Source organism: Hordeum vulgare, chromosome 5H, assembly GCF_904849725.1.
Source record: "Hordeum vulgare subsp. vulgare chromosome 5H, MorexV3_pseudomolecules_assembly, whole genome shotgun sequence".
NCBI lineage: Eukaryota > Viridiplantae > Streptophyta > Magnoliopsida > Poales > Poaceae > Hordeum > Hordeum vulgare.
In genome coordinates this window covers 481,162,069-481,189,012 of record NC_058522.1, presented here as the reverse complement: position 1 = coordinate 481,189,012, position 26,944 = coordinate 481,162,069, and the positions used below count along the sequence as shown (strand labels likewise).

The 26,944-nt window shown below is 44.1% G+C and overlaps 1 protein-coding gene across 1 annotated transcript; it reads left to right on the top strand.

Annotated features, from left to right (window-relative positions):
• The first annotated feature begins 279 nt into the window (after positions 1-279).
• On the top strand, positions 280-3,833 carry LOC123396945 (disease resistance protein RGA5-like). The gene is made up of 3 exons (XM_045091701.1): positions 280-1,383; positions 1,880-2,788; positions 2,876-3,833. The coding sequence occupies exons 1-3, from the start codon at positions 611-613 to the stop codon at positions 3,831-3,833; spliced, it is 2,640 nt and encodes an 879-aa protein (XP_044947636.1). The 5' UTR covers positions 280-610.
• Positions 3,834-26,944: the final 23,111 nt, after the last annotated feature.

Here is a 26,944-nt window from a genome sequence, read left to right as displayed (position 1 = left end):
ATGTTGAAGCAACGGTTTTTTCTGACCTCGAGATGTAAAAAGCTTTTTATTTATAATGTCTACATCAGATGTTGGCAGCAATGGGTAGGCAATATATCACTTTCCATGGGTCTAAATTTTCTTTATTTATTAATGGAATGCGCGTGCTGCTTGTCACCTTTACCAGCTCGGGTCTCCGTCGTCGTCGTCGTCGTCGTCGTCGGACTGCTTACCCGTCGAGATTCTTCGCTCCACCACACGAGCTGCCTGACGTGCTACGTTATCATGTCCACCCTTAGAAATAATATCCACTTCTCCCGTCCTCGGTCGAGCTGAGCATCTCTCCGGCTGTCCCATTCTCTCTGGTCTCCGCCGACCTGATCGATCGGCTTCTCTCCGCCCAAACCGAGCAGGAGCAGCATCGGCAACAACTTTCCCCTCTCCACTGAGCCTCTTCTCCATCCTCTTCCCCGTCAACGACGGCACAGACAGGAAGTGACGCCCTCCCCTTGTCCTCACAACCTTCCCCGCCCAGATCCGGTGGTGGGGAGCTCCGGAAGGCAGCCTCCGGCCACGGCAACGGCTGCTTGCTCTCACTCATTAAAGCAGCAAGCTTACCAAGCTCGTGGGCATGGGAGGGGTGTTGAACCTGCTGCTCGGCAAGCTCACCACGCTGCTCAGCGAGGGGTACAAGATGCTCACGGGGGTGAGGAGACATGCCTCCTTCCTCAAGGACGAGCTCAGCGCCATGAAAGCTCTCCTTGACAGGATGGAGCTCATGGACAAGCTTGATCCCTCGGCTAAGAATTGGAGGGACCATATAAGAGAGATGTCCTATGATATGGAGAACTGCATCGATGATTTCACGCACGACATCGAAGGTACCTATGTAAAGGCAGGCTTTGTGAGAAAGATGGTTCAGCGTCTTAGGAGGTTGGGGAGGCGTCATAAGATAGCGAAGAGGATCGAGGAGCTCAAGGTTCTTGCAGTGGAAGCAAATGCTCGACGTGAGAGGTACAAGGTTGATGATTGCATCAATTCGAGTCGTGGCGTTGTGGTTGTGGATCCCCGGATGTCGGCGATCTACAAGGATGCGGCATGCCTCGTAGGTATAGATGGCCCAAAAAAAGAGCTTATCAGTTGGTTAACTGATTCCCAGAAGAGACTCAAAGTGGTTTCTATTGTGGGGTTCGGAGGTTTGGGTAAAACTACACTTGCAAAACAAGTATACAATGAGATTGGAGGGCGATTTAATTGTAAGGCATTTGTTTCGGTCTCCCAAAGACCTGATATGAAAAGCCTTCTGGGTGGCCTACAATTCAAGCTTGGACTGGAGGAGTCTTCTCATGCTCACGAGCTGCAAGACTTCATTGACCGACTTAGAGAACACCTCAAACATAAAAGGTATCTCTCAATACTTGTATGATTTCCCGAAAAGTTATCTAAGTTTTTGTCATGGCTTATTGTGTAACTTTAAGCAGTTGTACCGATTCATGATGAAGAGGTTTCGTTAGGCCAATGCAAAATACTGTGTGACAGTTCGGCTATATAAACTTGTGATAGTTCATAAAGGTTAGTATTAGAATCGAAATTGTAAACATAAAGCCTTTTCTATGTCTTACTCTTACAGTGCATTATAATAGATCAACCTCTATGTGGCAAGCATATAAGTCATTATAATTTGGGGCAACAAAATTAGGGAATTTGGGACAATGAACCCCAAGCTTTCCTTTCATTTCAAAATTTCCATATTTCTATACATTCCCCTTATTTTTGAAAGACAATGGTCATCGTCCTTTATTATGTTTGTTTCCTTCATTTTTGTTTTGATGCTTTTCACTATACCTTATAATCATATCCCTATATATTGTATGAATAACTTGTGCGAAAATTGCAATAGGTACTTCATTTTATTGGATGACTTGTGGGATCAATCGACATGGAACATTATTAGTTGTGCCTTTCCGGAAAATGGTAATGGAAGTAGAGTAATGGTAACCACACGATTAGATGAGGTAGCTGCCAGGGCGTGTCACAATGACCGTGCCTGCATTTACATAATGAAGCCCCTTGAAGAGGAAGACTCAAGGAGATTATTTTTTAATAGGGTATTTGGGTCTGAAAATGTCTGCTCGGTACAATTCAAAGAAATTTCAGTTGAAATTCTCAAGAAGTGTGGCGGATTGCCACTTGCAATTATCACCATAACTAGCCTATTAGCTAGTCATGAATCAGGATCTTCAAAGGAATGGGAAAGCATAAAGAATTCTCTTGGCACGAAGTTTGCTACAAAACCCGCCTTGGAAGAGATGAGGGGTATACTAAACCTTAGCTACACGCATCTTCCTATTCATCTTCGACCATGTTTTTTGTATCTTGGCATGTATCCAGAAGACCGTTTGATCATTCGGGATGACCTTGTTCGACAATGGATAGCCGAAGGATTTGTTTGTAGTTTGCACGGAGCTGATTTGGAAGACGTTGCCAAGAGTTATTTCATTGAACTTATCAATAGAGGTCTGATTCAGCCTGAAGAAACATGCTATGGGGATGTAATAACATGCAGACTACACGATATGATGCTTGATCTTATCCTAAGCAAGAGTACAGAGGATAATTTCATCAGTGTGGCATATAAGTATGAAGACATGACAAGATTTAATAGCTGTGAGTACAAAGTTCGTCGATTATCCCTCCAATCGAGCGTTGGTGGTGCATTGTCGAAGACCCTTGCTACTAGCATGTCACAAGTCCGGTCATATACACAGTTCGGACAGTCCAATTACATGCTTCCTCTTCCACAATTTAAGTATCTACAGGTGCTTGCCTTTGAGTTTCCGTTTAATTGGAAAACGATAGTCGACCTTAGGGCAACTGGCCATTTGTTTCTACTGAGGTATTTGAAGGTTTCAGCCCTGTCCGCAGAAGTAACACTCCCTGCAAAAATTCAAGGGTTTGTGCATTTGGAAACTCTTGAGTTACATTGCCGGCCCATACAAAGGTTCCCATCGGATATCACTCGCTTGCCCAACTTGTTTCATTTGATACTTCCAGAATGCACATTGCTTCCTGAAGGGATCCAGAGCATGAAATCACTTCGCACCCTGCATTGTTCGGACATGTCAGAGAGTTCCCTGAAGGAAATCATAGGCCTTAGCGAGCTGACCAATCTGAAGGAGTTGAAGTTACGCGTGCCCACTTACTTCCCAGGCATGACGATCGAGTGTTTCGATGCCTTGCTCTCCTCCATTGGAATGCTTCGTGACCTCAAGCACCTCTCCCTTGAGTGCTGGCATAAATATGATGGCTATGACAGCCAGCCAGACTCACTGTCTGACCCTCCACCATATCTTCAGACAATCCATTTCGAAGGTATGTCGTTTGGTGTAGTTCCCAAATGGATTGGTGAGTTGCGCTGCCTCCGGATCCTCTCTCTGCGCGTCATGTACCTGCCGGGTGACAGGGTTCGTGCTCTGGGAAAGCTTCCGTCCCTTGTCTTTGCCAGATTCTACGTCTCGGATGTCTCCCAAGACAAGGTCGTGGTCCGCACGGGGTTGTTCCCAGTTCTGGAGTGCTTTGATTTCCGGTCCGATGAAGATGTCACCGCGAACCTGAGCTTCGAGCCAGGGGCTATGCCCAAGCTGCGAAGGCTCGCTTTGGCATTCGACTGGCAGGAGTGGAGAGGCGCCACACCAACTGGCATGGAGGGCCTGCCCTGCCTCCAGGACATCGGCTTGAGTGTTACAACTGTTTCAAGCAATAATAATTTGAAACGTATATATGAGGCTATGGAGTCTGCATTCAAGGACGCCGCACGGGTGCACCCAAGACATCCCTCTGTTACATTTTTTTAGATTTGTTCCGTTGATCCGCCTCTCATCTGTAACTTAACCAATTCCCCTGCCACTTTGATGTCTTAATAGATTTATTTGTTACGATATCTCTTGTGTGTTTCATTTCTTGAGTTTTGTAAACCCCATGTACTTCAGGTTTATTGGTCCAGGCCAGCATTCAGCAGGCCCTTTGACAAATGATCCGTAGAGTTTGGAAATGTTTCGTCCCAACAAAGTAAAAATCTGTTGTTAACCGCATCGTGGAGAGAGAATTCTCAAAAATAAAAATATGGAGAGAGAGAGAGAGAAGGGAAGGATAAACGTCATCATTCACGTATTATTCATCGCAGCATCTCTTTGTGTAATGCTCTTTATATGTGTCTCTGTTTTGAATCGAATCTTTTAAGCCAGATTACCAGAAGCTGGGTGTGCCTCCTGGTACGGACACGCTAGGTAGGTTGTAAACACGCAATTCTTCAGACCCGCAATTTTTTATTTATTTTGCAATTCTTCAGCAGAATTCGTCTATACAGTTAGGCTTCCACCTAGTCAAATGACTGCATGTCGCTGATCTTATGCTAGATCGAAGGGCCTCGTACCATGGCTCTTCCAAACTTTTTTTTCGGGGTAAGGGATTTTTATTGCAAGTTCATAGAGTTATCCAAAGGCGACAAATCCTCAATACATGGTGGAGTCGAGCCCAACCGTATGATGGTGCCTCGCTCAGATCGGCTATAATTGGACAACCGATTTGCAACTTTATTTTGAGTACGACTAATTTTCTCAGGAAAAAACTCCCTACTACCAAGAAGATCATTAATCTCTAGAACCAACTCGTCATATGCTGAACGAACCAAAGCATCATTAGACAGACTTGAAAGAGTTTCACAAGAGTCCGACTGTAGAACCACTCGAAGGTTGGAGTGTTGAATCACCAACGTCATGCCTTGCATGATTGCATGCAGTTAGTATGGCTTAAGACTGGAATTTGTCACTCCGTGTGACGGAGAGGTATCTCGGGGCCCACTCGGTAATACAATATCACACACAAGCCTTGCAAGCAATGTGACTAAGTGTAAGTCACGGGATCTTGTATTACGGAACGAGTAAAGAGACTTGCCGGTAACGAGATTGAAATAGGTATGCGTATATCGACGATCAAATCTCGGGCAAGTAACATACCGTAGGACAAAGGGAATGCCATACGGGATTATATGAATCCTTGACACTGAGGTTCAACCGATAAGATCTTCGGAGAATATGTAGGATCCAATATGGGCATCCAGGTCCCGCTATTGGATATTGACCGAGGAGTACCTCGGGGCATGTCTACCTAGTTCTCGAACCCGCAGGGTCTGCACACTTAAGGTTCGGCGATGTTTTAATATAGATGAGTTATATGTGTGGTTACCGAATGTTGTTCGGAGTCCCGGATGAGATTATGGACGTCACGAGGGTTTCCGGAATGGTCCGGAGATGAAGATTGATATATACGATGACTTCATTTGGTTACCGGAAAGTTTTCGGGCTTTACCGGGAATGTACCGGGAGTGACGAATGGGTTCCGAAAGTTCACCGGGAGGGGGGCAACCCTCCCGGGGGAAGCCCAAAGGACCTATGGGTGGCGCACCAGCCCTTAGTGGGCTGGTGGGACAGCCCAATAAGGCCTATGGCCATAAGAGGAAAACCAAAGAAAAAAAAGGTGGGAAGGAAGAGAAGGACTCCACTTTCCAATCCTATTTTGGGTAGGATTGGAGTAGGAGTCCTACTCTCCCTCTTGGCCGATGCACCTTGAGGACTTGGTCCTAAAGGCAAGTCTCCTCCCCCTCCCTCCTATATATAGTGGTGATTTAGGGCTGATTTAAGACAACTTTGCCACGTGCAACTCAAATCTAGACACCATAGTTTTGCCTCTATATCGTATTTCTGCGGAGCTCGGGCGGAGCCCTGCAGGAGTAGATCCTTCACCACCACCGGAGCGCCATCACGCTGCCGGAGAACTCATCTACTTCTTTGTCTTGCTTGCTGGATCAAGAAGGCCGAGATCATCGTCGAGTTGTGCGTGTGCTGAACGCGGAGGTGCCGTCCGTTCGGCACTAGATCAGAGCGGATCGTGGGACGGATCGCGGGACGGTTCGTGGGACGGTTCACGGGGCGGATCGAGGGACCTGAGGACGTTCCATTACATCAACCGCGTTTCTTAACGCTTCCTGCTATGCAATCTACAAGGGTACATAGATCCAAATCTCCTCTCGTAGATGGACATCACCATGATAGGTCTTCGTGCGCGTAGGAAAATTTTTGTTTCCCATGCGACGTTCCCCAACAGTGGCATCATGAGCTAGGTTCATGCGTAGATGTAATCTCGAATAGAACACAAAGGGTTTTGTGGATGGTGATGTTCGATTTGCTGCCCTCCTTAGTCTTTTCTCGATTCGGCGGTATTGTTGGATTTAAGCGGCCCAGACCGACATTATTCGTACGCTTACGAAAGACTGGTTTCATGGATTGGCATGCAACCTCGTTGCATAAAGATGACTGGCGGGTGTCGGTTTCTTCAACTTTAGTTGAATTGGTTTTGACCGAGGCAGTCCTTGGAGAGGTTAAATAGCAATTTGCACATCTCTGTTGTGGTTTTTGCGTAAGTAAGATGCGATCATAATAGATACCCATAGCAGCCACGTAAAACATGCAACAACAAATTAGAGGACGTCTAACTTGTTTTTGCAGGGTATGCTTGTGATATGATATGGCCAATGACGTGATGTGATATATTGTATGTATGAGATGATCATGTTGTAATAGTTAATATCGACTTGCACGTCGATGGTACGGCAACCGGCAGGAGTCATAGGGTTGTCTTTAAACTAACGTTTGTGTTTGCAGATGTGTTTACTATATTGCTAGGACGTAGCTTTAGTAGTAATAGCATAAGTAGCACAACAACCCCGATGGCGACACGTTGATGGAGATCATGGTGTGGCACCGGTGACAAGAAGATCATGCCGGTGCTTTGGTGATGCAGATCAAGAAGCACATGATGATGGCCATATCATGTCACTTTGAATTGCATGTGATGTTAATCTTTTTATGCACCTTGTTTTGCTTAGAATGACGGTAGCATTATGAGGTGATCTCTCACCAAAATTTCAAGACGAAATTGTGTTCTACCCGACTGTGCACCGTTGCGACAGTTCGTCGTTTCGAGACACCACGTGATGATCGGGTGTGATAGACTCAACGTTCACATACAATGGGTGCAAAACAGTTGCACACGCGGAACACTCGGGTTAAATTTGACGAGCCTAGCATGTGCAGACATGGCCTCGGAACACAAGAGACCGAAAGGTCGAGCATGAATCGTATAGTTGATATGATTAGCATAGAGATTCTTACCACTGAAACTATTCTCGACTCACGTGATGATCGGACTTGAGATAGTGGATTTGGATCATGTACCACTCAAATGACTAGAGAGATGTACTTTTTGAGTAGGAGTTCTTAAGTAATATGATTAATTGAACTAATTATCATGAGCATACTCTAATGGTCTTTGCGAATTACGATGTAGCTTGCGCTATAGCTCTACTATTTTTATATGTTCCTAGAGAAAATTTAGTTGAAAGTTGATAGTAGCAACTTTGCGGACTAAGTCCGTAAAACTGAGGATTGTCCTCATTGCTGCGCAGAAGGCTTATGTCCTTAATGCACCACTCGGTGTGGTGCACCTCGAGCGTTGTCTGTGGATGTTGCGAACATCTGAGATGCACGTTTTTGATGACTACGTGATAGTTCAGTGCATAATACTTAATAGCTTAGAAGCAAGGCGCCAAAGACGTTTCGAAACGTCACGGAACATAAGAGATGTTCTAAGAGATGAAATTGAGATTTCATGCTCGTGCCCTTGTTAAGAGGTATGAGACCTCCGACAAGATTCTTCGTCTACAAAGTAAAGGAGAAACGCTCAAATCGTTGAGCGTCTTCTCAGATTGTCTGAGTACAACAATCGCTTGAATCAAGTGGGAGTTAATCTTCCAGATGAGATAGTGATGGTTCTCCAAAAGTCACTGCCACTAAGCTGCTAGAGCTTCGTGATGAACTATAACATATCAAGGATAGATATGATGATCCTTGAGCGATTCGCAATGTTTGACACTGTGAAAGTAGAAATCAAGAAGGAGCATCAATAGTTGATGGTTAGTAAAACCACTAGTTGAAAAGGGGCGAGGGCTAGAAGGGACACTTCATGAAACGGCAAACCAGTTGCTGCTCTAATGAAGAAACCCAAGATAAAACCCAAACCCGAGACTAAGTGCTTCTGTTATGAGGGGAACAGTCACTGAGGCGGAGTGCTACCTCTTGAGCTTGTGTTGGTTTTTCCCTTGAAGAGAAAAGGGTGATGCAGCACAGTAGCAGTAAGTATTTCCCTTAGTTTGAGAACCAAGGTATCAATCCAGTAGGAGTATCAAGACAAGTCACCAATGTACCTGCGCAAAAACAAACAAACTTGCACCCAACGCTATAAAGGGGTTGTCGATCCCTTCATGATTAATTGCAAGGTGAGATATGAGGTGGAAAGTGCAACAAAGTAAAAGTGTAGAGCTGAAAATATGATGTGAAGTAGACCCGGGGGCCATAGTGTTCACTAGAGGTTTCTCTCATGATAGCAAATATTACGGTGGGTGAACGAATTACTGTCGAGCAATTGATAGAACCGCGCAAAGTCATGACGATATCTAAGGCAATGATCTTACATATAGGCATCACGTCCGAGACAAGTAGACCGATACTGTCTGCATCTACTACTATTACTCCACACATCGACCGCTATCCGGCATGCATCTAGTGTATTGAGTTCATAACAAACAGAGTAACGCCTTAAGCAAGATGACATGATGTAGAGGGATAAATTCATGCAATAGATATAAACCCCATCTTTTTACCCTTGATGGCAACAACACGATGCGTGCCTCGCTACCCCTTCTGTCACTGGGTGAGGACACCGCACGGTATGAACCCAAAACCAAGCACTTCTCCCATTGCAAGAATTATAGATCAAGTTGGCGAAACGAAACCCACAACTCGAAGAGAATTACAAGGATACGAAATCATGCATATAAGAGATCAGAGGAAACTCAAATAATATTCATAGATAATCTGATCATAAATCCACAATTCATTGGATCTCGACAAACACACCGCAAAAGAAGATTACATCGGATAGATCTCCATGAAGATCATGGAAAACTTTGTATTGAAGATCCAAGAGAGAGAAGAAGCCATCTAGCTCCTAGCTATGGACCCGAAGGTCTGTGGTGAACTACTCACGCATCATCGGAGAGGCAATGGTGTTGATGAAGAAGCCCTCCGTGTCCGAATCCCCCCTCCGGCGGGGCACCAGAACGGTCCCCAGATGGGATCTTGCGGAGACAGAAGCTTGCGGTGGCGAAAAAGTATTTTCGTGTCTCTCTCTGGCTGTTTGGGATTTTTCGGGGATTTATAGGCGGAAGAAGTAGGGCAAAGGAGCCACGGGGGGCCCACAAGCCTGCTAGGCGCCCCCCAGGCCGCAGCTAGGGGGCTTGTGGCCTCCCCTGGGGTCCTTTGCCTTGGTTCTCAAGTCCCCTGCGTATCTTCTGTTACGGAAAAAATCTTTCCGAAGGTTTTATTTCGTTTGGACTTCGTTTAATATTCTTCTCTGAAAAGGGTCAAAAACACGGAAAAAACAGGAACTGGCACTTGGCACTGAGTTAATAGGTTAGTCCCAAAAAAGATATAAAATAGCATAATCATGCATACAAAACATCCAAAGTTGACAAGATAATAGCATGGAACCATCAAAAATTATAGATACGTTGGAGACGTATCACGGAGCTACCCTAGATACTTGGTAGATAAGAAGGCTGGCAAAATCGACAGATGTATATTTGATATACATGACATTGATGTGTACTTTACTAGTACTCCTAGTAGCACGAGGGTATTAGATACCGGTTCGGTTGCTAAGTGGTTAGTAACTCGAAATGAAAGCTACGTTATAAACGGAGACTAGCTAAAGGCGAGGTGACGATATGTGTTGGAAGTGTTTCCAAGGTTGATGTGATCAAACATCGCACGCTCCCTCTATCATCGGGATTGGTGGTAAAACCTAAATAATTGTTATTTGGTGTTTTCATTGAGCATGAACATGATTGTATTGTGTTTGTTGGAATACGATTATTCATTTAAAGAGAATAATAGTTATTCTATTTGCTTGAATAATTACCCTCAATGGTTTATTGAATCTCGATCATAGTGTTACACATGTTCATAATATTGGTGCCAAAAGATACAAAGTAATAATGATAGCACCACTTAGTTGTGGCACTCCCACTTGAGTCATGTTGGTGTAAAATGCATGAAGAAGCTCCATGCTGATGGATCTTTGTACTCACTCATTTTTAAAACGTTTGAGACATGCAAACCATACCTGTTGGTATAATTCCATGAAGAAGCTCCATAGAGATGGATTGTTTGGACTCACTTGATTTTGAATCACTTGAGACATGCAAATCATGCCACATGAAACAAGAGAGTAACTTGTTGGGAGTAATACATTTTTGATGTGTGCAGTCCAATGAGTGCTGAGGCACGCAGTGGATATCGTTATATTCTTACTTCACTGACGATTTGAATAGATACGGAAGTATTTACTTGATGAATCACAAGTCTGAAATATTGAAAAGTTCAAAGCTATTTCAGAGTGAAGATCGTCGTGACAAGAGGATAAACTGTCTACGATCATAGAGATAAATATCTGAGTTGCGAGTTTTTGGTATACAGTTAAGACAATGTGGAAATTTTTCATAATCCACGCCACCTAGAACACCATAGTGTGATGATGTGTCTAAATGTCATAGCCTCACCCTATTTGATATCGTGCATACTATGATGTCTCTTATCGAATCGCCACTATCATTTATCGGTTATGCATTAGAGAGAACCGCATTCACTTTAAATAGGGCATCGCGTATTTCCGTTGAGATGACACAGTATAGACTATGGTTGGAGAAACCTAAGTTGTCGTTTGGGGCTGCGATGCTTATGTGAAAAAGTTTCAGTCTGATAAGCTCGAACCCAAAGCGGATAAATGCATCTTCATAGGATATCCAAAACAGTTGGATACATCTCCTATCTCAGATCTGGAAGCAAAGTATTTGTTTCTAGAAACGGTCCTTCCTCGAGGAAAGGTTTCTCTCTCTAAAGAATTGAGTGGGAGGGTGGTGGAACTTGATGAGGTTAGTGAACTGTCACTTTAACCAGTGTGTAGCAGGGCGTAGGAAGATGTTCATGTGGCGCCTACACCAATTGAAGTGGAAATTGATGATGGTGATCATTGAGCTTCGGATCAAGTTACTACAAACCTCGTAGGTCGACAAGGTCGCGTACAACTGCAGAGTGGTACGGTAACCCTGTCTTGGAGGTCATGTTGTTGAACAACAATGAACCTACGAGCTATGGAGAAGCGATGGTGGGCCCGGATTCCCACAAATGGCTGGAGGCCATGAAATCCGAGATACGATCCATGTATGAAAACAAAGTGTAGACTTTGGAAGAACTACTTGATGGTCGTAGGACTATTGAGTAAAGATGGATCTTTAAGAGGAAGACAGACCATGATGGTGATAAGTCACTATTGAGAAAAGCTCGACTTGTCGCAAAGATGTTTCCGACAAGATCAAATAGTTGACTGTGATGAGACTTTCTCACTCGTAACGATGCTAAAAGTTTGTTAGTATTATGTTAGTAGTTGCTGCATTATTTATGAAATATTGCACGTAGGATGTCAAAACGTTGTTTCCTTGACGGTTTCCTTGAGGAAAGATTGTATGTGATACAACCAGAAGGTTTTGTCAATCGTAAAGATACTAACAAGTATGCAAGCTCCAGCGATCCTTCTATGGGTTGGTGCAAGCATCTCGGAGTTGGAATATACGCTTTGATGAGATGATCAAAGCTTTTGGGTTTGTACAAGGTTTATGAGAAACTTGTATTTCCAAAGAAGTGAGTGGGAGCACTATAGAATTTCTGATAAGTATATGTGGTTGACATATTGTTGATCGGAAGTAATGTAGAATTTCTGTGAAGCATAAAAGGTTGTTTGAAAGGAGTTTTTCAAAGGAAGACCTGGATAGAGCTATTTGAACATTGAGCATCAAGATTTATAGAGATAGATCAAAACGCTTAATAGAACTTTCAAATGAAATGCATGCCTTGACAAGTGTTTGAAGGAGTTCAAAATAGATCAACAAAGAAGGAGTTCATGGCTGTGTTGTAAGGTGTGAATATGAGTAAGACTCAAAAGCCCGACCACGGCAGAAGAAAGAAAAAGGACGAAGGTCGTCCCCTATGCCTTAGCCATAGACTCTACAATATGCCATGCTCTGTACCGCACCTGATGTGTGCCTTGCCACAAGTCTGTTAAGAGGTACAGAGAGTGATCCAGGATTGAATCACTGAACAACGGTCAAAGTTATCCTTAGTGACTAATGGACTAAGGAATTTTTCTCGATTATGGAGGTGGTTAAGAGTTCGGCGTAAAGGGTTACGTCGATGCAAGCTTTAACACTAATCCGAATGACTATGAGTAGTAAAACGGATTCGTATAGTAGAGTAGATATTTGGAGTATTTCCGAATAGCACGTAGTAGCAACATCTATTAGATGACATAAAGATTTGTAAAGCACACATGGATCTAAAAGTTTCAGAACCGTTGACTAAAACCTCTCTCACGAGCAAGACATGATCAGACCCCAGAACTATATGGGTGTTGGACTCGTTGAAATCACATGGTGATGTGAACTAGATTATTGACTCTAGTACAAGTGGGAGACTGTTGGAAATATGCCCTAGATGCAACAATAAATTAGTTATTATTATATTTCCTTGTTCATAATAATCGTTTATTATCCATGCTAGAATTTTATTGATTGGAAACTCAAATACATGTGTGGATACATAGACAACACACTGTCCCTAGTGAGCCTCTAGTTGAATAATTCGTTGATCAAAGATGGTCAAGGTTTCCTGACCATATGCAAGTGTTGTCACTTGATAATGGGATCACGTCATTAGGAGAATCATGTGATGGACAAGACCCAAATTATATACGTAGCATATTGATCATGTCATTTTACTCCTATTATTTTCTGCGTGTCAAGTATTTGTTCCTATGACCATGAGATCATATAACTCACTGGCACCGGAGGAATGCCTTGTGTGCATCAAACATCAGAACGTAACTGGGTAACTATAAAGGTGCTCTACAGGTGTCTCCAAAGGTGTCCGTTGAGTTAGTATGGATTAAGACTGTGATTTGTCACTCCGTGTGACGGTGAGGTATCTCGGGGCCCACTCGGTAATACAACATCACACACAAGCCTTGCAAGCAATGTGACTAAGTGTAAGTCACAGGATCTTGTATTACGGAACGAGTAAAGAGACTTGCCGGTAACGAGATTGAAATAGGTATGCGGATATCGACGACCAAATCTCGGGCAAGTAACATATCGAAGGACAAAGGGAATGACATACGAGATTATATGAATCCTTGACACTAAGGTTCAACCGATAAGATCTTCGGAGAATATGTAGGATCCAATATGGGCATCCAGGTCTCGCTATTGGATATTGACCGAGGAGTACCTCGGGCCATGTCTACATAGTTCTCGAACCCGCAAGGTCTGCACACTTAAGGTTCGGCGATGTTTTAGTATAGATGAGTTATATGTCTGGTTAACGAATGTTGTTTGGAGTCCCGGATGAGATCATGGACATCACGAGGGTTTCTGGAATGGTCCGGAGACGAAGATTGATATATAGGATGACTTCATTTGGTTACCAGAAAGTTTTCGGGCATTACCGGGAATGTACCAGGAGTGACGAATGGGTTCCGGAAGTTCACCGGGAGGGGGGCAACCCTCCCGGGGGAAGCCCAAAGGACTTATGGGTGGCGCACCAGCCCTTAGTGGGCTGGTGGGACAGCCCAATAAGGCCTATGCGCCATAAGAGAAAAAACAAAGAAAAAAAAGGTGGGAATGAAGAGAAGGACTCCACTTTCCAATCCTATTTTGGGTAGGATTGGAGTAGGAGTCCTACTCTCCCTCTTGGCTGGCGCACCTTGAGGACTTGGTCCTCAAGGCAAGTCTCCTCCCCCTCCCTCCTATATATAGTGGTGATTTAGGGCTGATTTGATACAACTTTGCCACGTGCAACTCAGATCTAGACACCATAGTTTTGCCTCTAGATCGTATTTCTGCGGAGCTCGGGCGGAGCCTTGCAGGAGTAGATCCTTGACCACCACTTGAGCTCCGTCACGCTAATGGAGAACTCATCTACTTCTCCGTCTTGCTTGCTGGATCAAGAAGGCCGAGATCATCGTCGAGCTGTACGTGTGCTGAACGCGAAGGTACCGTCCGTTCGGCACTAGATCGGAGCGGATCGTGGGACGGATCGCGGGACGGTTCATGGGACTGTTCACGGGGCGGATCGAGGGACGTGAGGACATTCCACTACATCAACCGCGTTTCTTAACGCTTCCTGCTGTGCGATCTACAAGGATACGTAGATTCAAATATCCTCTCGTAGACGGACATCACCATGATATGTCTTTGTGCGCGTAGGAATTTTTTTGTTTCCCATGCAACGTTCCCCAACACCCACGGACTTCATCGCCAATACAAATGCCGGCAACGGGAACCAATGCCAGAAGAAACGGGGCTTCAGCGGGAAGAAGCCGCACAACTATCACGAGATGCTCAATGGCCCCTGCCCACAGCACGCCACGGCCGAAGGACCATCTACCCACTCTTGGGAGGATTGCTACGTGATGCATGAGTTCCGAGCTGAGGCGCTCAAGAAAGGTCAGGGAGGTGACCAAGGAGGGCGATAGGAACAGTTCGGCATGCCCGGGTCACACCGAAGCCCGTTCGGTGGATTCCCTAATCCGGGCCCGCATGGCGGGTCACAGTCTAATGCTGGACAATACCAGGTCCACAATCAACAACGGTACAACCAGCAGGGTGTGTTTCAGCAACCGCCCCCGCAGGGAGATCCCCAGCGGCAGGATGACAATGGCAGCTTTCAGAATAATCCTAAGCAGATGAACTGTGAGCAGTATCATGTGTTCACCACCAGCACCTGCAAACGGGATCAAAAGGTGAAACATAGAACTTTTAGCGTCGTTGATCCGGCGCTCCCCAGGTACCTCAATTGGTCTGAGCAGCCCATTACCTGGAGTAGGGAAGATCACCAGCCCCGAGTTGACAACCCTGGCAACTTGGCTTTGGTCGTGGCTCCCCAAGTCGGAGGATACACCCTTTCCAAAGTCCTTATGGATGGTGGCAGCAGCATAAACATCTTATATTTCGATACCTTTCGAAGGATGAACCTCTCAGAGAAAGACTTGATGCCATCCTGCATGGTTTTCCACGGCATTGTCCCGGATAAGTCGGCGTACCCTATTGGGTGGATCAAGCTTAACTTGGCTTTTGGTACAGAGTCTAATTACAGGAGCGAGTCACTCATGTTTGAGGTGGTCAAAATCAAGAGCCCTGACCACGCATTGTTTGGGAGGCCGGCTTACGCTCAGTTCATGGCTCGCCCATGTTATGTTTATCTCAAGATCAAAATGCCTGGTCCTATGGGGACTATCACAATCAATGGGGATAGGAAGATAGCCCGAGAATGCGAGGAAGGGGACGCAGCTTATGCCGAGACGGCTTGCACGGCCGAGGAGCTCAAATTTCACCAAGCCAATATTGACCCGACAGATATGACGCCGCTCAAGAGACCAACAATCGACTCAGAGCCGCCCCTCAAGTTTAAACCAACGGATGACACGAAGGTGATAGACTTCACGCCTGGCGACTCAACCAAGCAGTTCACCATTGGAACGAGCCTGGATCTCAAATAGGAAAACGCGCTCATCGAATTCATCCGTGAGAATCGGGACATCTTCGCATGGAAACCTTCAGACATGCTAGGTGTACCGAGAGAATTCACTGAGCACCATGTTAATATTGACCCCAAAGTGAAGCCGGTTCGACAGTATCTTCGCCGGTTTAACAAGGAACGACGCAAGGCGGTCGGAGAAGAAGTCGCCCAGCTTTTGGCCGCCGGGTTCATCATTGAAGTTTTTCATCCTGAATGGTTGTCTAACCCGGTCCTGGTGCTAAAAAGAACGACACCTTCCGCATGTGCATTTACTATACCGACCTCAACAGGGCCTGTCCAAAGGATCCCTTTGCCCTTCCCCGCATCAATCAAATTATTGACTCTACGGCGCATTGTGATAAGTTGTGTTTTTGGATGCTTACTCAGGATACCACCAGATCAAGATGGTTGTGGCGGACCAGGTGAAAACGTCCTTCATAAACCCCTTCGAAGCTTTCTGTTACGTGTCTATGCCGTTCGGGCTCAAGAGTGCGGGGGCGACTTATCAGCGTTGCATCCAGAACTGCTTGCATAGACAGATCGGACGCAATGTTCATGCCTATGTTGACGACATCGTAGTCAGGTCCTAGAATAAGGAGTCACTCTTGGAGGATCTCAAGGAGACTTTTGACAATTTGGGCGTATACCAGATGAGGCTTAACCCTACCAAGTGTGTTTTTGGTGTTCCCGTAGGAAAGTTATTGGGTTTTCTGGTGTCAGAGCGAGGCATTGAAGCTAACCCGAATAAAATTGAAGTGATCACTTTGCTAGGCAAGCCGGCCAATATCAATCAAGTTCAGCTCATGACGGGTCGCATCGCGGCTCTAAGTCGCTTTATAAGTTGCCTTGGGGAGAAAGCCATCCCTCTTTATCAGTTACTCAAGAAAACTGATTGTTTTGTTTGGATGGATGAAGCCAACGAAGCCTTTGAAGCCCTCAAACAACAACTAGCTAAACCGCCTGTATTGGCCGCTCCAACGGACAAGGAGCCTATGCTATTATACATCACGGCTAATTCTAAGGCAGTGAGCGTGGCAGTGGTCGTTGATGACCCACAAGTATAGGGGATCAATTGTAGTCCTTTTGATAAGTAAGAGTGTCGAACCCAATGAGGAGCAGAAGGATCTGACAAGTGGTTTTCAGCAAGGTAAAATCTGCACGCACTGAAATTGTTGGTAACAAGTGATTGTGTGGTGAGATGAATCGTAGCAAGCAACAAGTAACAAAAGTAGCAACGGTGCAGCAAAGTGGCCCAATCCCTTTTTTAGCAAGGGACAAGCCTGGACAAAGTCTTATAGCAGGAAAAACGCTCCCGAGGACACACGGGAATTTCTGTCATGCTAGTTTTCATCATGTTCATATGATTCACGTTCGTTTCTTTGATAGTTTGATATGTGGGTGGACCGGCGCTTGGGTACTGCCCTTACTTGGACAAGCATCCCACTTATGATTAACCCCTCTCGCAAGCATCCGCAACTACGAAAGAAGAATTAAGGCAAAGTCTAACCATAGCATTAAACTAGTGGATCCAAATCAGCCCCTTACGAAGCAACGCATAAACTAGGGTTTAAGCTTCTATCACTCTAGCAACCCATCATCTACTTACTACTTCCTAATGCCTTCCTCTAGGCCCAAATAATGGTGAAGTGTTATGTAGTCGACGTTCACATAACACCACTAGAGGAAAAACAACATACAACATATTAAATTACCGAACGAATACCAAATTCACATGACTACTATTAGCATGACTTATCCCATGTCCTCAGGAACAAAAGTAACTACTCACAAAGCATAATCATATTCATGACCAGAGAGGTAATGAGTAGCATCAAGGATATGAACATAAACTCTTCCACAAAGTAATCCAACTAGCATCAACTACAAAGAGTAATTAACACTACTAGCAACCTTACAAGTACCAATCGGAGTCGCGAGATGGAGATTGGTTACAAGATATGAACTAGGGTTTGGAGATGAGATGGTGTTGATGAAGATGTTGATGGTGACTAGTCCCCTCCGATGAGAGGAGTGCTGGTGATGACGATGGCGATGATTTCCCCCTCTGGGAGGGAAGTTTCCTCGACAGGATCATCCTGCCGGAGCTCTAGACTGGTTCTGCTCGAGTTCCGCCTCGTGGTGGCGGCGAAACCACGAAAAAGCTCCTCCTTGATTTTTTTTCCTGGACGAAACCCTCCATATAGCAAAGAGGGGGCAAGTGGGCCAGCAGGGTGCCCACAAGCCCCCATGGTGCGGCCTGGGGGGTGGCCGCGCCGTGCAGGCTTGTGGCCACCCCCTGGCGCCCCTTTGGCCTAGTATTTTTGATAAATCGGAAAAAAAATCCTCGTTGATTTTTACGGCATTTGGAGTTGCGCAGAATAGGTATCTCAAACTTGCTCCACTTTCAGGCCAGAATTCCAGTTGCCGGTATTCTCCCTCTTCATGTAAACCTTGCAAAATAAGAGAGAAAAGGCATAAGAATTGTACCGTGAAGTGAAATAACAGCCCAAGAAGCGATAAATATCAACATGAAAACATGATGCAAAATGGACGTATCAACTCCCCCAAGCTTAGACCTCGTTTGTCCTCAAGCGAAAGCCTAGCTCTATAAATATGTCCACATGTTTAGGGAGAGAGGTGTCGATAAAACAAGATACGAACATGCATGCATCATGATCATGATCAGAACAGCAATACCAACATATAATCTCTCATGCTAAAGTGATAATTCATTCACAAAGTAAAGCATGAATCAAGAACTTTACCGAGAAGTAACAACCGATAGCCTTTACTCACTGAAGCAATTGCAATTTATCACAACATCAGAAAGAGTCAAATAAGAGCTTGTAAAGCAAATCCACATACTCAATCATTCTTTCGTTCTCTACAATTGCTACAACTCACGTGGTACTCATGAGATCAAAGTTTCAGCTGGATACAGAGAAAGATAGGGGCTTATAGTTTTGCCTACCAACTGCTTACCTCAAGGGTAATGTCAACAATAATAATTCATGAGTACTTACTTCCAAGTTGACATATGAATATAGATCTTTTCCAAGCATATGACGTTAGCCAAGATAAAGGCGAGATAAGGAATTCGTGAAGATCACCATGACTCTTTCAAGGGAAAAAAGTAAAGGTACAAGATATGCCCTTCGCAGAGGGAAGCAGAGGTTGTCATGCGCTTTTAAGGTTTGGATGTGTGTTCTCTTAGTGCGGAGGAACGTCACTTTATATTGCCCCCTGTGATAAAGAACTTTATTATGCAGTCTGTCGCTTTTATGTCTTCCTCATCACAGGTTCGTACAAAGCTTATTTTCCACACACTAATAGATCATACATATTAGAGAGCAATTTTTATTGCTTGCACCGATGACAACTTACTTGAGGGATCTTATTCAGTCCATAGGTAGGTATGGTGGACACTCATGGCAAAACTGGTTTGAAGGTTTATGGATGCACAAGTAGTATCTCTACTTGGTGCGGGAGTTTTGGCTAATGTGAGGTGGAAGCAATCGTCACATGCTAAGGGATCTCTAATCATATAAGATTGTTCAGAACCAAGCAATCACAATTCATTATGTTGTCTTCCTTGTCCAACATCTACTTCTAGGCATGCAATAGTTTAGTGAGTGTTCACAATCATAGATGGTGTCAGAGATGATATATTTATATGTGAACCTCTCCTTCTTTATCACTTCCTATTAATTGCAACCATGACCAAGGTCTACGTTTGCCTACCCTCAACAAGTTTCAATCCTAATCCCTTTTATATGTGAAGCCATCACTTCCCATAAGATCATTACATGATCTTTCATGCTTTTGTTCTATTCTCACTCTTTTGATCATGGCAAGAGGCAAAGCCCTTCAACTAAGACACTCTTTATTATATGGCTCATGAGCAAGAATACATCGGGGGTGACACAAAGCAAACCTCAAGACTAAAACACTAAGACTTTTAGTGTACTAGAGAAAGAGAAAACTGAAAAGGAAAACTAAAACAAAGGTAAAGGCAAAAGATGTGATGGTGATACGATACCGGGGCAACTCCCCCAAGCTTGGCACAAGCCAAGGGGATTGCCCATACCAATGCTCAGTTGTCTTCCTTTAGCGGTGATGGTGGAGTTGTTGCAACATGAGTTTGATCCTCCGTCTTCCAAGGCATAGGTGATCCATCATGGAAAGTTGAAGGAGTAGATGGTGTTATTAGACGTTGTGTGCCTGAACATGAAGAGGGACAGATCCTGCAGAAGTGCCATTCCAAAGCCTACGGAGGACACCATGCTAGAGATAGAACTTCTCATAAGCTATTGCAATCAGGTTTCTATTGGCCCACTCTCTTCAAGGATGCCCGTAAGTTTGTATTGTCTTGTGACGAATGTCAAAGAATAGGGAACATCAGTAAACGTCAGGAAATGCCTATGAACTATTCGCTTGTCATTGAACCATTTGATGTGTGGGGCTTTGATTATATGGGACCCTTCCCGAGTTCCAATGGGTATACTCACATCTTAGTTGCTGTTGATTACGTCACTAAGTGGGTAGAAGCTATCCCCACTAGAAATGTTGATCACCACACCTCTATTAAGATGCTTAAAGAAGTCATTTTCCCAAGATTTGGAGTCCCCAGATATCTGATGACTGATGGCGGTTCACACTTCATTCATGGTGTTTTCTGCAAGATGCTCGCTAAGTATGATGTCAACCATAGAGTTGCATCTCCTTATCATCCTCAGTCTAGTGGTCAAGTGGAGTTGAGTTAATAGGGAGATCAAATTGATCTTACAAAAGACTATCAATAGATCTCGGAAGAATTGGTCTAGCAAACTTGACGATGCACTATGGGCTTATAGGACTGCTTATAAAAATCCCATGGGCATGTCGCCGTATAAAATGGTTTATGGTAAGGCCTGTCATTTACCTCTTGAGCTAGAACAAAAATCTTATTGGGCAATCAAAGAGCTCAACTTTGATTTCAAACTTGCCGGTGAGAAGCGGTTGTTTGATATCAGCTCATTAGATGAATGGAGGGCCCAGGCATATGAGAATGCCAAGTTGTTCAAGGAAAAGGTTAAGAGATGGCACGATAAAAGAATACAAAAACGTGAGTTCAATGTAAGTGATTATGTCCTGCTATACAATTCTTGCTTAAGATTCTTCGCAGGCAAGCTTCTCTCTAAATGGGAAGGTCCCTACGTTGTCGAGGAAGTATATCGTTCCGGTACCATCAAAATCGATAACACGGAAGGTAATTTTCCGAGAGTGGTAAACGGGCAAAGAATCAAGCATTATATCTCTGGAACTCCCATAAATGTTGAGACCAATATCATCAATATCATAACTCCAGAGGAGTACATAAGGGATGTTTATCAGCCTGTTTCAGACCCTGAAAATGAAGAGGTATGTGTTTCGGTAAGTAATTGGACTCCAGAACTTTTCTAGTAGGAAATTTTCTCTGTTTTGGAATTTATGGAAAAATAGAAAAATAAAAAGCAGTCCGGAGAGCGCACGAGGCAGCCACAAGCTTGGTCGTCGCGGCCTCCCCCCTGGTCGCGGCTACACGGCTTGTGGGCACCTCGTGTGCCTCCCGGACTCTGTTTTCTTGCGGAGCACTCCTTCTGGTCCAAAAAAAATCATTATATATACGTCCGAGGGTTTTGATCTCCGTATCACGCAGTTTTCCTCTGTTTTTCGTTTCGAGCCTGTTTTCTGCCACAGATCTAGGTCAAGATGTCTTCTCAGGATTCAGAAGGGGAGAGCTATGTGGCTGATTACCTTGCTAACCCCAAGGTCTATGGGTTCTTGGAACCATATGGCTGGACCACTCATGAGGAAGAGGACTATGATCCCAAGGGGAAGGAATAAACGAGTTCCGATGAAGAGGAGGCTCCTCTACCTCAACTTGGACGCACTCATGTGGAGTTCAAGAAGTCGAGCCTCCCTGACTCAAGTAAGAAGCCTAAGAACTTGTTTATCCCTTCTTGTTTCTTGCAGGAGAGTAAGCAGGAACTTTGTCAAAGGGTGTTGAAGCTTGAGGAGGAAAATGATGATCTGAGAGAGCAGAGTTTCATGCTCAAGTGGAAATTAGACAAGCTCAAGACCTCTGCAACAACTCCTCCACCACCACCAAAGGAAGACAACTGAGCATTGGTATGGGCAATCCCCTTGGCTTTTGCCAAGCTTGGGGGAGTTGCCCTGGTATCGTATCACCTTTATATCTTTTGCTTTTACCTTTGTTTTAGTTCTTTATTTTTCAGTTTTTACTTTCTTCTCTTAGTGGGATAAGTCTTTAGTGTTTAGTTTGAGTATTTTGCCTTGTGTCTCCCCCGATGTATTCGAGCTTGCGAGCTATATAATAAAGAATATCTTAGTCAAGGGCTTTGTTTTGTGCTCTGATCAAAAGTATGGAAAGAACGATAGCATGAAAGATCATGAGATGATCTTATGGAAAGTGATAGCTTCACATATAACAAGTATGATGATTAAAACTTGTTGAGAATAGACCAACATAGACCCCAGTCATTATTGCAATTAATTAGAAGTAATAGGAAAGAGAGTTTCACATATAAATATATCATCTTAGACACTTTTTACAATTGTAAGCACTCACCAAACTATTACATGCTTAGAAGTAGATGTTGGACAAGAAAGACAACATAATGAATTGTGTTTGCTTGATTCCAAACAATGTTATATGTCTAGAGATCCCTTAGCATGTGACGATTGCTTCCAGCTCATATTAGCCAAAACTCCCGCACCAAGTAGAGATACTACTTGTGCATCCATAAACCTTCAAACCAGTCTTGCCATGAGTGTCCACCATACCTACCTATGGATTGAATAAGATCCCTCAAGTAAGTTGTCGTCGGTGCAAGCAATCAAAATTGCTCCCTAATATGTATGATCTATTAGTGTGTGGAAAATAAGCTTTATACGAACCTGTGATGAGGAAGACGTAAAAGCGACAGACTGCATAATAAAGTTCTTTATCAAAGGAGGCAATATAAAGTGACGTTCCTCCGCACTAAGAGCACACGCATCCAAACCTCAAAAGCGCATGACAACCTCTGCTTCCCTCTGCGAAGGGCCTATCTTGTACCTTTACCTTTTGTCCTTGTGAAAGTCATGGTGATCAACACCAATTCCCTATTCCGTCTTCATCTTGGTGAACGCCATATGCTTGGGAAAGATCTATATTCATATATCAACTTGGAGATGAGTACTTATGCTTTATTATTGTTGACTTTACCCTTGAGGTAAATGGTTGGGAGGAAAAATTATAAGCCCCTATCTTTCTCTGTGTCCAACTGAAACTTTGATGCCATGAGTACGACATGAGTTGTAACAACTGTGGAAAACAAAAGAGATGATTGAGTATGTGGATTTGCTTTACAAGCTCTTATTTGACTCTTTCTCATGCTATGATAAATTGCAATTGCTTCAATGACTATGGACTGTTGTTCGCTACTTCTCGGTAAGGTTTTTGATTCATACTTTGCTTTGTGAAGGAATTGTTACTTTCCCATAAGAATCTTTATGATATATTGCTGTTCTATGTGTGATCATGATCCCCTCATGTCTGTATTATGTTTTATCGACACCTTCATCCCTAAACATGTGGACATGTTTCTGGATCTTGGTTTTCGCTTGAGGAAAAGCGAGGTCTAAGCTTGGGGGAGTTGATACGTCCATTTTGCATCATGCTTTCATGTTGATATTTATCGCTTTATGGACTGTTATTATACTTTTGTGGTACCATACTTATGCCTTTTCTCTCTTAGTTTGCAAGGTTTATTTGAAGAGGGAGAATACCGGCAGCTGGAATTCTGGACTTGAAAAGGAGCAAGTTTGAGTCCTCTATTCTGCGCAACTCCAAATGCCCTGAAAATCAACGTGGAGATTTTTGGGAATATATAAAAAATACTGGGCGAAAGAAGTGCGAGAGGGGAGCTGCCAGGGGCCCAAAAAGCCTGGTGGCCGCGGCCTGCCCCCCTGGCCGCGGCAACAGGGCTTGTGGGCACCCTGGTGGCCCACTGGCCCCCCTCTTCTGCTATATGAAGGGTTTCGTCCGGAAAAAAATCAGGGCGGAGCTTTTTCGAGGAGGCGCCGCCGCCACAAGGCGGAACTTCAGCAGAACCAATCTAGAGCTCCGGCAGGACGATCCTGTCAGGGAAACTTCCCTCCCGGAGGGTGAAATCATCGCCATCGTCATCACCAACACTCCTCTCATCGGAGGGGACTCGTCTCCATCAACATCTTCATCAACACCATCTCATCTCCAAAATCTAGTTCATCACTTGTAACCAATCTCCGTCTCGCGACTCTGATTGGTACTTGTAAGGTTGCTAGTAGTGTTGATTACTCTTTGTAGTTGATGCTAGTTGGATTACTTGGTGGAAGAGTTTATGTTCAGATCCTTGATGCTACTCATTGCACCTCTGATCATGATTATGATTATGCTTTGTGAGTAGTTACTTTTGTTCCTAAGGACATGGGATAAGTCATGCTAATAATAGTCATGTGAATTTGGTATTCGTTCGGTATTTTGATATGTTGTATGTTGTTTTTCCTCTAGTGGTGTTATGTGAACGTCGACTACATAACACTTCACCATTATTTGGGCCTAGAGGAAGGCATTGGGGAGTAGTAAGTAGATGATTGGTTGCTAGAGTGACAGAAGCTTAAACCCCAGTCTATGCATTGCTTCGTAAGGGGCTGATTTGGATCCACTAGTTTAATGCGATGGTTATACGTTGTCTTAATTCCTATTTCGTAGTTGCGGTTGCTTGCGAGAGGGCTTAATCATAAGTGGGATGCTTTTCCAAGTAAGGGCAGTACCCAAGCGCCGGTCCACCCACATATCAAACTATCAAAGTAACGAACGCGAATCATATGAACATGATGAAACTAGCATGACAGAAATTCTCGTGTGTCCTCGGGAGCGTTTTTCCTCCTATAAGACTTTGTTCAAGCTTGTCCCTTGCTACAAAAGGGATTGGGACACTTTGCTGCACCGTTGCTATTACTTGATACTTGTTACTTTTCACCTGCTACGTTTCACCTCACTACACCATCACTTGTTACCACTACTTTCAGTGCTTGCAGTTATTACCTTGCTGAAAACCGTTTATGAGAGCCTTCTGCTCCTCGTTGGGTTCGACACTCTTACTTATCGAAAGGACTACGATTGATCCCCTATACTTGTGGGTCATCATTGATCAATCCTGTCATAGAGCCTCGAGAGGTGCTTCCCAGTCTCATTGGCATCAATCTTGTGCTTGCTGGTGAACTCCGTGATCATCATGTGGTTGGCGTTGAGTCCAGGCTCCACCATCCCTTGGCACTTGAAGACTTGTTGCTCCATTGCTTCGAGCCTCGTCTCCATGCTTCCGGTCTTCTTGGGCCCCTCGACATCACGAATGTGCAACATCCCCTCACGCATCTCGATAGATTGAGGGTGTTGCAGCACTCTCGTGAGGTAGGGATTGATGACCTTCTCAAAGATCTTGTCCTTCGGAGCTTTTGGAGAAGTCATAGCGGTCTAGATCTGCAACAGAAACATGCTCGAAATAAAAAATAGAGGAAATCTGCGTGATGCAGGGGTCAGACCAAACGGAAGTATATATAATGAATTTTTTCACACCATAAGGAGTACCCTGCACGAAAACGGAGTCCGGGAGGCGCACGAGGTGGCCACAAGCCCTCACGTCGCGGCCAGGGGGTGGGCCCAAACCGTGTAGGCTTGTCGCCTCCTCGCGCACTTTCCGGACTACTTCCAATTTTTGTATTTTTTTCAAATATTCCAAAACGGAGAAAATTTCCTACTGGAAAAGTTTTGGACTATGTTTTCTTACCGAATCACATACCTCTTCGTTTTCGGAGTCTGGAACAGGGTGATAAATGTCCCTTAGGTATTCTTCCGGAGTTATGGTATTGATAATATTGCTTTCAACATTTATGGGAGTACCTAAGATATAATGCTTGATTCTTTGCCCATTTACCACTCTCGGACAATTACCCACTTAGTGACGTAATCAACAACAACTAGGATATGAGTATACCCGTTGGATTTTGGAAAAGGTCCCATATAATCAAAGCCCCAGACATCAAATGGTTCAATGACAAGTGAATAGTTCATAGGCATTTCCTGAAGTTTGCTAATATTACCTATTCTTTGACATTCGTCACAAGACAAGACAAACTTGCGGGCATCCTTGAAGAGAGTGGGCCAATAGAAACCTGATTGCAATACCTTGTGCGCAGTTCTATCTCCCGCATGGTGTCCTCCGTAGGCCTCGGAGTGACACTTCTGTAGGATATGTCCCTATTCATGTTCAGGTACACAACGTCTAATAACACCACCTACTCCTTCCTTATAAAGGTGAGGATCATCCCAAAAGTAATGTCTCAAATCAAAGAAGAATTTCTTCTTTTGCTGGTACGTGAAACTAGGTGGTATATATTTGGCAACAATATAGTTTGCATAATCAGCATACTACGGTGCACTACGTGAAGCATTGATGACATTCAGTTGCTCATCGGGAAAGCTATCATCAATAGGTTGTGGGTCATCAAGAACGTTCTCCAACCTAGACAAGTTATCTGCTACTGGGTTATCAGCACCCTTCCAGTCGACAACGTGCAAATCAAATTCTTGTAGCAAGAGAACCCATCTGATAAGTCTAGGTTTAGCGTCCTTCTTCTCCATGAGGTACTTAATAGCAGCATGATCAGTGTGAATAGTGACTTTGGAATCAACTATGTAAGACCTGAACTTTTCACATGCAAACACAACTGCTAAAAATTCCTTTTCCGTAGTAGCATAGTTTCTTTGGGCACTGTCTAGAGTTTTGCTAGCATAGTGAATACCATTCAACTTCTTATCAACTCTTTGCCCTAGAACAGCACCAACAGCATAATCACTAGCATCACACATGATCTCAAAAGGCAAGTTCCAATCAGGTGGTTGAACAATAGGTGCAGTTATCAAAGCCCTCTTAAGTATTTCGAAGGCTTCCTCATAATCATCGTCAAAGACAAAAGGAACATCCTTTTGCAAGAGATTGGTAAGAGGCCTAGTAATCTTAGAGAACTCTTTAATGAACCTTCTATAGAAACCAGCATGACCAAGAAAACTTCTTATACCTTTGATATTGTGGGGT